Below are 13,996 nucleotides of genomic sequence, written 5' to 3'. Positions count from 1 at the left end.
AACTATCCACTTCCTCCAGTTACTCTCCCTTAATGCTCACTTCCAGATTACTGCCACTTTCACCCCTTGTACATACGCTTTAATATATTCATTTATACCAAATATATCTCCTATGTGAAGGAGATATATTTGGTATAAGTGAATATATTAAAGCGAATGTACTAATGGCTGTATAGTCACATATACTTTATATCTTTATGTACATTGATGGTGTATGTATACATGTATTTATTCATGGGTGTATATTTGCAATATGTATCTGTGTATGTAGGTCTGTATGCATGCATGTCTATGTGTAAACATTAGAAAGGATTACAAAGGCGGAACATGCCGGCAGGAGACCTTTTGGTCCATCATTAGGTCGGATGCGAAAAAATCGATAATTATAAATAAATATATAAGTAAAAAGTATAATCATTACTAACCATGTCACAGGCCATACACGTAATCCACACACATGCGAGATGGTACTCGTCTTTAGCAAGACCTTCAACTTCACTGACTTCGCATTCCCTCAATCACAAAACACATGACTCAAGGAATGCTAACGTATCACAACAACATGACGCCGTCGCGTCGTCACCCAAGAAGGAAGTACCTAATGTCACCAGACAGATCCAACTACATTATCGTAACTTCAATATATACGCCATAACTAACCACAACCACAAATAACACTACAAAACCCATTACTATGCAACTAACACAAGTACAACGTATATTATAATACAAACATGTTCCCCAGGATACAACTACACCAAACGTGCTTATCTAGGCGCTTTTCCATTTTATAAATGGCGGCTGCGTCCGCCATAGATAGGTAGCCTAGGTCAGGAACCTAGGAGAGGAGACTGGGGAGAACTCTCTCCCTTATCCATGGGAGACATTCCCCGAAGCTGTAAATAGCATGTTCCTGCCAGTAAGCCGCCAAAGTCCACCGAGACTTTACATCGCCGCGCTACCCCTATAGGTAGCAAACCCTCGTTACATATGTGTGAGTGTATGTATGTACGTATGTATATATGTATATAGATATGTATGTATTGTGTATGTATATGCTCGTATGCATGTATATGTGTATGTGTATCTGTATGCATGTGCGCGTAGTTATGTGTGTATGTATGTTATGTATGTATGTATGCATGTATTTATGTATGTATGTACGTATGTATTCATACATTTGTACGTGTCTTCGAGTAAATATGTATGTATATATGTACGTCTATATGTACGTATGTATTTATGTATGTATGCATTAGATATATGCATATATGTATGTATGTATATATATGCATGTATATGCATGCATATATGTATGTAGAGGAACCAACTGAATCATTGTATGGTCGAGTACTGTCTAGGGACCAGTCCGGAGATCAAGTACCAGCCCCTTGGGGATGTGCGTAAGGAAGGTAATTGCGTCGACCACCCTGACCTCTTTCGGCGTACACAGAACCCATCTTTAGTAAGAAGCAAGTCACGATTGCAAAAAGAAATGTCTCTTATATATATATTTCAAACCGGGCACGAAATAATACTTGACAATAAGAAATTAAACCCTCATTTATTTTTATGTATTTTTCATGCATAAGGTACCTAAGATTACATGGAGCGAATGTCTGACTAGAAAGGTTCGTATCACATGGTCATGAGCGTGTCGTGGATGGATGAAGTTCAGATTATTCCTTTTCGTCCTTTGTGACTGTCGACTGGCTGTCGTTCGAGGCTTTGCTGGAGGGTGCCTCCTCATGGATGCAGAGCCATGGAAGCTCCTTCTGCAGCGCCAGCCGGTAGCGGGGGTGGCTGATAGCATAGATCATGGGGTTGTAACAAGACGCGGTCTTTGCCAGCAGGGCTGGGAGCATCGACACCAACGGAGTGATCGATGCTTGATCGAAGAACATTCCCTGTAGGTTAAAACCAAATAAATTTGATCAGAAATTAGTTTCAATGGTTTCCTTGGCGGTTCAAAGTAAGTGTCTCAGAAAGTAAAGATAAGGTAAATTGGCCATGTGAAAAAAAAAAAAAAAATTACTACGATGGAGTGATTTCCTGGTTACTTTACAGTCAATAGTCATACCACAGAAAATAAGGAAACGACTAAGGTAACACGATATATAGACAAGTGTCTTCAGAATATCACAGCATTTCTCAGGGGAACCTCAAGCCTTAGTGAATTGAGAAAGTATAGTTTCTGGTGGAGGTCTACAATGCAACAGGAGATGGAGCACTCCCGTTCCTCACCTGGACAACAATGGCTGCGTAGGGCGTCCAGCAGATCAACCACAGGGAGACGTTGGTTACAGCCACCTTGGCAATCCGGACTTCGGCTGAATCGCCATCGCTCTCGCCACTGGATCTGAGGTTGGAAACGTTCATCTTCTTGGCCTGTGCGCGCATGGCGGCTTCGTGGGCGCAGATGGCCTTGATGATGGACACGTAGAAGAAGGCAATGCACAAGAGCGGGATGCAGAAACAACAGATGAAGAGGCACAGACCGTGAGAACGGATGTTCCAGTCACGTGTCAGGTAGTCGAAGGAACAAGAGTCCAGGATTCCTGTAGGGCGAGAGGAGATCAAATTCAGTCCATCTTTAACCTATCCAACTATTTCCTTCAGCTGATGGTCAGTCTTTCGACTAAAGAATCTGAACCAAAAGACTTCGTCATTTCACATGAGGCTATTTAACTTTTCTGACGTCACCGAGACTTCCATGTCAAGTGACGTGATCTATGACATGTTCTTCTGAATGAAAAAAAATGAACACACTGTAGTTCTTCAGTCCTACTTATAATAAAGAAACGAGATTCATGCCAATATATTTACCTTCTGGGATGTACTTTCCCCACCCAATGAAGGGGAAGATGGACATGAGGATGCCATAGCCCCAGCAGAACATCATCATGCCAAAGGCCATGCCACTCGTCAACTTTGTACCATTCATACCACGCACAATAACATTGTACCTGGCGCCAAGAAAATAGAAGAAATTAATGAAATATAGACGGGATGTGTGTGTGTGTGTGTCTGTGTGTGTTTGTGTTTATTCAAGAGTACAAATCATTGTTTTTTTATCAAACAAATGAACAAGAAGGTAGAGGATGGACAGATAGTTATAATAAAGAGAGGTTAAATTTCTCATATAAAAGAAATTCTCTACAACGTTTTAAACATGGAAGGGATCACCAAAACAAAAAATTAGAACCTACTTATTGAAAGAAAGTAGACAACGTAACAAACGCATTGACCACATTAATGAAGAATTTTGATTTTTTTTTTTCTTCAAAATCTGTACGTCTTTCCAGACTCTCACCTGTCGTAGGAAATGAAGACAAGACTCCAGAGGCTACACAGTCCTGTGATAGCGCCCAGGCAAGCATAGAGCTCGCACATGAATGGACTAAAGTACCACACTCCTCCCATGAAGCAGTTCCAAGTGAACCAAGGGAACTGTGAGAGCAGCATGCAGAGGTCACTGAAGGACAGGTTAACGACTAGCATGTTAGCGGGCGTCCGAAGATTCTGGGGGGAAGATAAGGTAGTTTAAAGTAAATCGGGAAATGGGCTTTGTGCTTGCAGTAACCCAAACAGTGATAAAACGTGAAAATTCAAATAACGTTCATGGTTGCATATGTATATGTACATAGCATATCTCATGTGTTTGGTGCGATAACACAACAGCTCACCTTAGTTTTGAGGAAAACGTAGAGAACAATTCCGTTTCCGCAAATAGCCGCTGTTCCGAGGAAGAGATACACGACGCCCAATATGTAATGAACCATTGGATTTACAGGAGGGAAATTCATCCAGTGAGGATGGACATACTCTTTCATGTGGTCGGGAACGAGGTCACTAATAACGACTCCGTCAGGATAGCCGAAGCTGAAGTCTTGGGTTCGAGCCAGAGCTTGAGGTCCTGTTCCGTTGAAGATTGAGGGGAACATTGTGAGGGTGAGGACGTTGGTTCTAGAAGTCGAGGTTAAGATTAGAAATTTCCCGATGTTTCTTCGTTGGGTGATGCCAAATGACTTTCGAGAGTGTTCTGTTCTTCGGCACAAGTCTTCTTGTTTATTTTTTGTTATCCGATGTAGATTTCAATTCAACTGTTCTTTGATCTTTCGGTGTACCAAATGCTCGTGTCGTTCGGTTTCTGGAGTTCCAGGAGGAGACTTGTAATTATATAGGGAAGGAGCTCTGGGCTAACGAGATTACCTTCCCCAAGACGTTTAGGGCGTACCTCGTTGACTGAGCGCTCATTACCTGAATACAACCAATCTCCACTCTACTTTACCGTGGTCGTGACGTCACATGTCTTACGATGATGTAATTCTTCATCAATGTGGCTTTACTTTTAGTGACAATGAAGATTATATTATTTCTTTTCTGATATAAAAATGTACATATCGATTTCTTGTCACGTTGATATTTGTTAACGCGCATACGCGAGCGTGCGCACACACAAAAACAAATATAATGAAATGTAAAGATGAACCCACGTTGTGCTATGAATTTGTAAATGGTAGGTTGAACCAGAAAAGGAATATTTCAACGGAAAGTTGATGTGTAGTATATGAGGAAAAAAAGAGACTAAATCAATAGATAAAAGTTTTCAATCGGTATTCAACAAGGAGGAAGAATTCGTACGAGAGAAGAAAATAATCTGATATATATTAAACAATTTAAGATTGGAAGAGAACAAAGTGAATAATGATCAAAAACACTTACAATTAAGAAAGACCCAGCACTAGATTTGACCTCTAAATGGGAATTAGAATAATATTGAGAGCAATTGGTCGGCAAAACCCTCCATCTGATTATGTGTTCATTGGAAGAAGGGATACGACCATGGGATCAGAAAAAGGTAAACGTGGTACCAATCTACAAGGGAGAAAGTAGAGAAACATCTTATCTATAGTCAAGTATCCTTAACTAACACAATAACCAAAATATGCTAAAACTCGTGAGAAGACCAGTGGGTCAAATAATTGGTGGAGAAAGGACCTGGTAGACAACCATTTCAAATTCAAAAGGTAGAGGAAGGTCCTTAGTCAAAAACAAATTAAGTTTTAATTCGAAAGCAGTCGATGTGCTACATGAAGGAGAGGGTTGGACATATTGTGTATGTCTTGACCTGGAGAAAGCTTTTAAAAAGATGCCACACAATAGATTAATGTGGAAATTTGAACATGTTGGAGGAATTAAAGGTGGCATATTAGAATGGACGTGGGATTTTCTGAAGGGCAGGCATTTGACAACAGGGGTGAAGGTAGAGATATTCATTTGGAGGGAAGGGACAAATGGGGTATAATAGGGATTGGTACTAGCTCCATTAATGTTCTTGTCATATATTAACACGGCGAATGGGTTAGATGTCTATATACTATTCGCTAATAGTACCAAGATTATGAAAAGTGTGAAAAATGAGGAATATTTAAAGCTGTTGTAGAAAGACTTCCATAGAGTTTATGGATAGAATTCAAGCTAGAAAATTAAATTCTACATAAACAAACTCAATTTTTGGATATGGGATAAAGTAAGAAGACAGCCCAATAAAACTATACAGTGGGTGATGAACTAATCACAAAAGAGAAGAAAGAAGAGGATATGAAATTCAGAATGACGGGAGAGACAAACTGTTGTTTATGAACATAAGCGTAACATTTCATTATATGGATAAGATTATGATTTGCCCAAAATTGGAACATGTATTGGTGTTGTTGTCACACACAAAAAAAATATTAATGAGAATTCAAAGGACACCAATTAGAAAGGTCCTTAACCTATCTTAGAAGATGCATGAGGAGAGATAAAAAGAAAGAGGACTGCCCACATTTCAAGAACAAATAGAGAGTTTTGATAAAATAGCTCTCTTTAGAATGGAATAAGAAATGGAAGAAAAAATTTACAACGAGAATCTACTTGTACGGAATGAGAATACCAGGAGGACGCAGCACAAATAAAAACAAATAAATAAATAAATAAATAACATATATATATAAATAATAGTAATGATAAGAATAATAAATCAAGAACTAAATAAAAATATATTAATAAATAATTAAATAAATAACTTGCTTGAATACAAAAAATCTTAGCCTTCCATATAGTTGCGATAAATCATGAGGTTAGAAGTAATCTAGGAGGACACCATAAGTGAATTTAAAGTTAAGATTGGCAAATTGATATATAAACAATAACTCATAGACACACCTCCAAGGCCGCATATTACAATTTGGTAAGTGGACATCCACCCCCATGCATAATAATAAAACCAAAAACACACACACACAAACACACATACACACATACACATACACGCACACACATATATGTATATATAAGTACAAACTAGAGGAAAACAGAAGAAGATGACACGGGTCTAGTTCGCAATTTATTCCTGACCGATTTCGCTTTGAGCTTCCTCTGAAGAAGAAGCTCAAATCGAAACCGGTCAGGAATAATCTCGGAAATAGACCTGTGTCTTTTTCTTCCACCTTCCTCAACATGTCACAATGGCTCAACATACACACACACACACACACACACACACACACACACACACACACACACACACACACACACACATATGTATATATGTATATATATATATATATATATATATATATATATATATATATATAGATAGATAGATAGATAGATAGATAGATGGATACATAGATGAAGAAAGTAAATGCTGGACTCCTCGAAACAAGTCCAGCGTTTAATTTCTTCGTCTATACGATGGTTCCTTGGCTCCAGGTCTTTACGAATTATTACCATCTTTGGTGAAGGCGGGTGATTTGCCTCGCAAAGCATTAGACGTTACCTGAGCCCTATCCATGTTCCTTCTTCTTTCTCTGTAAATAAGACATGCCTTTTGCTCCATTACTCTGTATTCCACTAAAGAGGATCACAGTCCTTGATCGAAATATATGGATATTATCTATTTCATTTCTTCTTATCCAACACATTGGGTTCTTGTTGAAATTTACGAATGTGTTACGACATTACGAGTACTTTGTAGTTATATATATATATACATATATATATATATATATATATATATATATATATGTGTGTGTGTGTGTGTGTGTGTGTGTGTGTGTGTGTGTGTGTGTGTGTGTGTGTGTGAGTGTGTGTGTGTGTGTGTGTGTGTGTGTGTGTGTGTGTGTGTGTGTATGTGTGTGTGTACATATGTATATATATATAAATATACCTACATAAATATATATATAAATATATATATATATATATACATATATACCCCTTGGCTGCTCCCCGTCTGGGGTATTGGCTGCTCCCGTCTGGGGTATTGGCTGCTTGTTGTTGTGGCAAAGTAGCATGCAGTTGATACTTTAGGGTCTATATGGGGCGCCCCTACGGACCAGAGCCACACATCATTTTGTCTATGATAGAAGAAATTCTGTTCATAGAGAAATGATGACACTTTTATACTACGACTGTCCCTCCGTTATGCTGTCCCCCAACCCCTTGTTGCTGTCCTGTACCATTTCTCTGAGTATTCTCTTTCTGATTGGGGGAATTCCCTGTGGTGGGGGAAAAGAATACTGCCACCAAGTTTTCCCACTTGGATCGTAAGAGGCGAGAAGAAAGGGACGGGGAGAGGGACTAGGCATCCTTCTCCCTGTAGCCCCAAGGGGCAATTACCTAAAATGAAAAGAAAAGGCATAAGGGGTGCTGGCGGGCCTCGGGCCAGCACCCTAAGGTTTGGGTCTTTTGATGTGCGTGGATGTGGTACAGATGAGAGTAAAAGGGAAGAGATAGGTAGTATGTTTGTGAGAAGAAAGTTGGATGTGTTGGCTTTGAGTGAAACTAAGTTGAAAGGGAAGGGTGAGTGTATGTTTGGGAGTGTAAGTGGGAGGTTATCAGGAGTGAAGAGAGGGCGAGGGAGGGAAGGGGTGGCTATTCTAGTAAGTGAGGAGATAGGTAAAGGGGTAGTGGAGTGGAAGGAGGTTTCCTCAAGGATAATGTGGATGAAGGTGAAACTGGGAAAGGAGATGTGGGTCTTTGTAAGTGCATATGGGCCGGGCAGTGAGAAGAGCATGGAAGAAAGGGAGGCCTTTTGGATAGATTTAAATGAGTGCATAGAGGGTTTAGGAAGAAATGTCAATGTAATAGTACTGGGAGACCTTAATGCTAGAGTGGGAAATGGTCCAATCGATGGAGTGGTTGGGAAGTGTGGAGTTCCAGGAAAGAATCGTAGTGGAGAGTTGATGGTGGAAATGTGTCTAGAAAGAGAGTTGATGATAGCAAATACAGTGTTTCGGAAGAAAGTCAAGCATAAGTACACATGGGAGAGGGTGGTGGAGGGAAGGGTGGTAGATAGAGCGCTAATGGATTATGTAGTGGTAAATAGGATTATGATAGGAAGAGTTAAGGATGTACATGTGCTAAGGGGAGAGGGTGGGGGAATATCAGATCATTTTTTGGTGGAAGGTAAGTTGAGAGTGGAGGATAGATGGAGAAGGAGGAAAGGGACAAAAGGTAGGGAGGTTCTTAGAGTGAACTCCTTGAATGAAAAGGAAAAGGAGAAGGAGTACGAAAAGAAGCTGAAGGAGGAGTGGGAGGGAGTTAAGGATAGAGCAGAGATGGGTGTGGAGGAGGAATGGGGATGGTTCAAGGAGGGAGTCTTAAAGTGTGCAAGGATGGTGTGTGGAACAAGAAGGACAGGGGGAAATAGAAGAAAGGGTAGTGAATGGTGGGATGAGGAAACAAAGAAGGTTGTAGAAGAGAAGAAGCGAGCATTCACAGATTGGTTACAAAAGAGGACAGGGGAGTCATATGAGACGTACAAAGAAAAGAAAAGAGAAGTAAAGCAAAAGGTAAAGGAGGCAAAGAGGAGAGCAGATGTGAAATGGGGTAGGAGTATGACAGAAAATTTTGAAAGTAATAAAAAGATGTTTTGGAAAGAAATTAAGAGAGGAAGAGGAGGCGAATCAAGTAGGGAAGAAAAGGTAAAAGGTACAGATGGAGAGTTGATAATGGAAGAGATGGCAGTGAGGGGAAGATGGGCAGAATATTTTAGGGAGTTGCTGAATGTGAAGGAGGATAGCGAAGGAAAGATAGCTGCAGTGGGAAATACGAAGAAAATGAGAGTGATGAGTGAGGAGAATGGAGGAGAAATAAGGAAGGATGAGGTGAAGGCAGTTGTAAAGATGATGAAAGCAGGTAAGGCACCTGGTCTGGATGGATGTCATGCAGAATGTCTGAAAAAGGGAGGTTCAGTGATGGTGGACTGGTTGGTGAGATTATTTAATGTTTGCTGGAGAGAGGGTAGAGTACCGGAGGACTGGAGTAGTGCCTGTATAGTTCCTCTTTACAAGGGAAAAGGGGACAAGTGTGAATGTAGTAATTTCAGAGGGATTAGCCTGTTGAGTGTAGTAGGGAAGGCTTATGGGAGAATCTTAATTGAGAGGATTAGGAGAGGAACAGAAGGAGTAATTGGTGAGGAACAGTGTGGATTTAGGACGGGTAGAGGTTGTGTAGATCAGATCTTTGTGGTAAGACAGATATGTGAGAAAGCTATAGGAAAGGGGAAGGATGTTTTTTGGGCTTTTATGGATCTGGAAAAGGCTTATGATAGGGTAGACAGAAAGGCACTGTGGGAGGTTATGCAGATTTATGGGATAGGAGGAAAGCTTTTGGGAGCTGTCAAGAGTTTTTATGTGAGTAGTAGAGCATGTGTTAGGATTGGAAATGGAGAGAGTGAGTGGTTTGAAGTAAAGGTGGGACTTCGCCAAAAATATTGTCGCCTTAGCTGTTCAATTTATATATGGATGTGGTGGTGCGAGAGGTGAATGCTAGGGTAGTGAGTCAGGGATTGGAGATGGTTAAAGAAAATGGAGAAAAGTGGGAGGTGAGCCAGCTGTTGTTTGCGGACGACACTGCGCTTGTGGCAGGGTCAGAGGAGGGATTGAGGAAGCTGGTGGCAGAGTTTGGGAGAGTATGTGATAGAAGAAAGCTAAAGATAAATGTGGGTAAAAGTAAGGTGATGAGATGTACAAGGGGTGAAAGTGGCAGTAGACTGGAAGTGAACATTAAGGGAGAGCGACTGGAGGAAGTGGATAGTTTTAGATACTTGGGTGCAAGTGTAGCAGGAAAAGGTGGAGTGAAGGTGGAGGTAGAATGTAGATTGAGAGAAGCGAGTAAATGCCTTGGTGGTTTAAAGAGTGTAATGAGAAATAGACATTTGGGAATGGATGCTAAGAGGAGACTGTATGAAGGAGTGATTGTGCCAACAGCACTGTATGGGGCAGAAACGTGGAACATAAGAGAAGAAGAGAGAAGGAGTTTGAATGTGTTTGAGATGAGGTGTCTGAGAAGTATGGTGGGGGTTACTAGGCTAGATAGAGTGAGAAATGAGGAGGTGAGGAGGAGAACAAGGGTGAAAAAGGATTTGGGAGATAGGGTTGATGAAAGAATATTAGGATGGTTTGGACACATGGAAAGAATGAGTGAAGAAAGACTAGTAAAAGAGGTATGGAAGGCAGATGTGGAGGGAGTGAACATGAGGGGACGTCCTAGGATGAGGTGGATGGATGGGGTGAAGGGGGCTTTGGGGAAGAGGGGAATGTCTGTTGAGGAAGGAAGGGAGAGGACGGAAGACAGAGGTGAGTGGAGAATGGTTGTATATGGATGATGTTGTGACTGCATGAGGAGGAATGGGCAGGGGGGTGGGGGGTGGGGTAGTATGTGTGAGTAAATTTTGACGCAGCCCGAAGGGATTTCTCCCCGTCCTCTCCTTATATGCAAAGGGGGACGGAGAGGGGGGGTCGCCGATTAAATGAAGCGGCCTTGCTGTGGATGTACTGTGTCTTGCGACACTGCTTCTGACCCAGGGCGGTGGGCAGGGTGCAGGGATGACCCGTCATCCAGGAGGTGCTCAGATGAGAGGAAGGGTGGGAGGGGTGTGGAGTGTATTTAGGGATGAAATGGGTGGGAGTGTTTTTATGCCTTTCCCTTTTTGGCTACCTCCCTTGGAAGGGGGAAAAAGCCTTGGTATATGTATGTATGTATGTACATATATATATACATATATATATACATATATATACATATATATATACATATATATAAATATATATATACATATATATACATATATATATACATATATTTGGTACATACATACATATACCAAGGCTTTTTTCCCCCTTACCAGGGAGATAGCCAAAAAGGACAAGGCACAAAATCACTTCCACCCACTCCATCCCCGAAAACACTCCACACCCCTCCACCCTCCCTCCCATCTTAGCACATCCTAGATGACGGGTCATCCCTGCACCCCGTCCACTGCCCTGGGTCAGAAGCAGTGCCGCAGGAACACACCACATCCACAGCAAGGCCGATTCATTAAATCGGCGACCCCCCCTCTCCGTCACCCCATATGAAGGAGAGGACGGGGAGAAATCCCTTCGGGCTGCGTCAAAAATTTTTGCTCACACACACTACCTCACCCCCCATTCCCCCGTCCAATCCACCTCATGCATCACAACATTTTCCATATACAACCATTCTCCATTCACCCCTGTCTTCTGTCCTCTCCCGTCCTTCCTCAACAGACATTCCCCTCTTCCCCAAAGCCCCCTTCACCCCATCCATCCATCTCATCCTAGGACGTCCCCTCATGTTCACTCCCTCCACATCTGCCTTCCATACCTCCTTTACTAGTCTTTCTTCACTCATTCTTTCCATGTGTCCATACCATCCTAATACTCTTTCATCAACCCTATCTCCCAGCTCCCTTTCCACCCCTGTTCTCCTCCTCACTTCCTCATTTCTCACTCTATCTAGCCTAGTAACCCCCATCATACTTCTCAGACACTTCATCTCAAACACATTCAAGTTCCTTCTCTCTTCCTCTCTCATGTTCCATGTTTCTGCTCCATACAGTGCTGTTGGCACAATCACTCCTTCATACAGTCTCCTCTTAGCATCCATTCCCAGATTCCTATTCCTCATTACACTTTTTAATCCACCAAGGCATTTACTCGCTTCTCTCAATCTACATTCTACCTCCACCTTCACTCCACCCTTTCCTGCCACATTTGCACCCAAATATCTAAAACTATCCACTTCCTCCAGTTACTCTCCCTTAATGCTCACTTCCAGTCTACTGCCACTTTCACCCCTTGTACAGCTGCACAGAAAACTATCGTTAGTAAATCACGCTAATCATTTTGACACAAAACAACGAAACTATTTGAGACAAGTTGAAGTCTCCATCGGAAATAAGATTATCATGTCATAGTGAATCCATATGAACTCCGGAACTATTATTCGATTCATATTCATTCAGAAGGAATTCAAACAATTCGAACCCCAGAAATACCAACCCTTCGGTATCATAAGGTTATGTTCATTAGCGAATGTTTCGACACCCCTACTAACGATAGTTTTCTGTGTAGCTGTACATACGCTTTAATATATTCATTTATACCAAATATATCTCCTATGTGAAGGAGATATATTTGGTATAAGTGAATATATTAAAGCGAATGTACTAATGGCTGTATAGTCACATATACTTTATATCTTTATGTACATTGATGGTGTATGTATATATGTATTTATTCATGGGTGTATATATGCAATATGTATCTGTGTATGTAGGTCTGTATGCATGCATGTCTATGTGTAAACATTAGAAAGGATTACAAAGGCGGAACATGCCGGCAGGAGACCTTTTGGTTCATCATTAGGTCGGATGCGAAAAAATGGATAATTATAAATAAATATATAAGTAAAAAGTATAATCATTACTAACCATGTCACAGGCCGTACACGTAATCCACACACATGCGAGATGGTACTCGTCTTTAGCAAGACCTTCAACTTCACTGACCTCGCATTCCCTCAATCACAAAACACATGACTCAAGGAATGCTAACGTATCACAACAACATGACGCCGTCGCGTCGTCACCCAAGAAGGAAGTACCTAATGTCACCAGACAGATCCAACTACATTATCGTAACTTCAATATATACGCCATAAATAAACACAACCACAAATAATACTACTAAACCCATTACTATGCAACTAACACAAGTACAGTGTATATTATAATACAAACACGTTCCCCAGGATACAACTACACCAAACGTGCTTATCTAGGCGCTTTTCCATTTTATAAATGGCGGCTGCGCCCGCCATAGATAGGTAGCCTAGGTCAGGAACCTAGGAGAGGAGACTGGGGAGAACTCTCTCCCTTATCCATGGGAGACATTCCCCGAAGCTGTAAATAGCAAGTTCCTGCCAGTAAGCCGCCAAAGTCCACCGAGACTTTACATCGCCGCGCTACCCCTATAGGTAGCAAACCCTCGTTACATATGTGTGAGTGTATGTATGTACGTATGTATATATGTATATAGATATGTATGTATTGTGTATGTATATGTTCGTATGCATGTATATGTGTATGTGTATCTGCATGTATGTGCGCGTAGTTATGTGTGTATGTATGTTATGTATGTATGTATGCATGTATTTATGTATGTATGTACGTATGTATGCATGTATTTATGTATGTATATATATATGTATTCATACATTTGTACGTGTCTTCGAGTAAATATGTATGTATATATGTACGTCTATATGTACGTATGTATTTATGTTTGTATGCATTAGATATATGCATATATGTATGTATGTATATATATGCATGTATATGCATGCATATATGTATGTAGAGGAACCAACTGAATCATTGTATGGTCGAGTACTGTCTAGGGACCAGTCCGGAGATCAAGTACCAGCCCCTTGGGGATGTGCGTAAGGAAGGTAATTGCGTCGACCACCCTGACCTCTTTCGGCGTACACAGAAACCATCTTTAGTAACAAGCAAGTCACGATTGCAAAAAGAAATGTCTCTTATATATATTTCAATGCGGGCAAGAAATAATACTAGACACAATAAGAAATTAAACCCTCATTTATTTTTATGTATTTTTCATGCATAAGGTACCTAAGA

At 41.0% G+C, this 13,996-nt stretch overlaps 1 protein-coding gene across 1 annotated transcript; it reads right to left on the bottom strand.

Moving 5' to 3' along the window:
* Window positions 1–1,597: 1,597 nt before the first annotated feature.
* On the bottom strand, window positions 1,598–4,046 carry LOC143022065 (compound eye opsin BCRH2-like). Its single transcript, XM_076180012.1, has 5 exons — window positions 3,687–4,046; window positions 3,314–3,522; window positions 2,827–2,966; window positions 2,245–2,558; window positions 1,598–1,907 (listed from the first exon to the last, which is right to left on the bottom strand). Exons 1-5 carry the CDS (start codon window positions 3,942–3,944, stop codon window positions 1,680–1,682), a joined length of 1,149 nt encoding a protein of 382 aa, XP_076036127.1. The 5' UTR covers window positions 3,945–4,046; the 3' UTR covers window positions 1,598–1,679.
* Window positions 4,047–13,996: the final 9,950 nt, after the last annotated feature.

This window comes from Oratosquilla oratoria, chromosome 43, assembly GCF_046742065.1.
Source record: "Oratosquilla oratoria isolate Oo_2021 chromosome 43, ASM4674206v1, whole genome shotgun sequence".
Taxonomy (NCBI): domain Eukaryota; kingdom Metazoa; phylum Arthropoda; class Malacostraca; order Stomatopoda; family Squillidae; genus Oratosquilla; species Oratosquilla oratoria.
The sequence above is the reverse complement of the archived record's forward strand: the minus strand, read 5'-3'. Positions and strand labels throughout refer to the sequence as shown.

Coding starts and splice junctions, on each gene's coding strand:
- LOC143022065 (XM_076180012.1), bottom strand. CDS start 3,944: ATGTTCCCCTCAATCTTCAACGGAACAGGACCTCAAGCTCTGGCTCGA. Junction 2,967..3,313: donor GTCTTCATTTCCTACGACAG/GTGAGAGTCTGG, acceptor TCTTGGCGCCAG/GTACAATGTTATTGTGCGTG. Junction 2,559..2,826: donor GGGAAAGTACATCCCAGAAG/GTAAATATATTG, acceptor CTCGCCCTACAG/GAATCCTGGACTCTTGTTCC.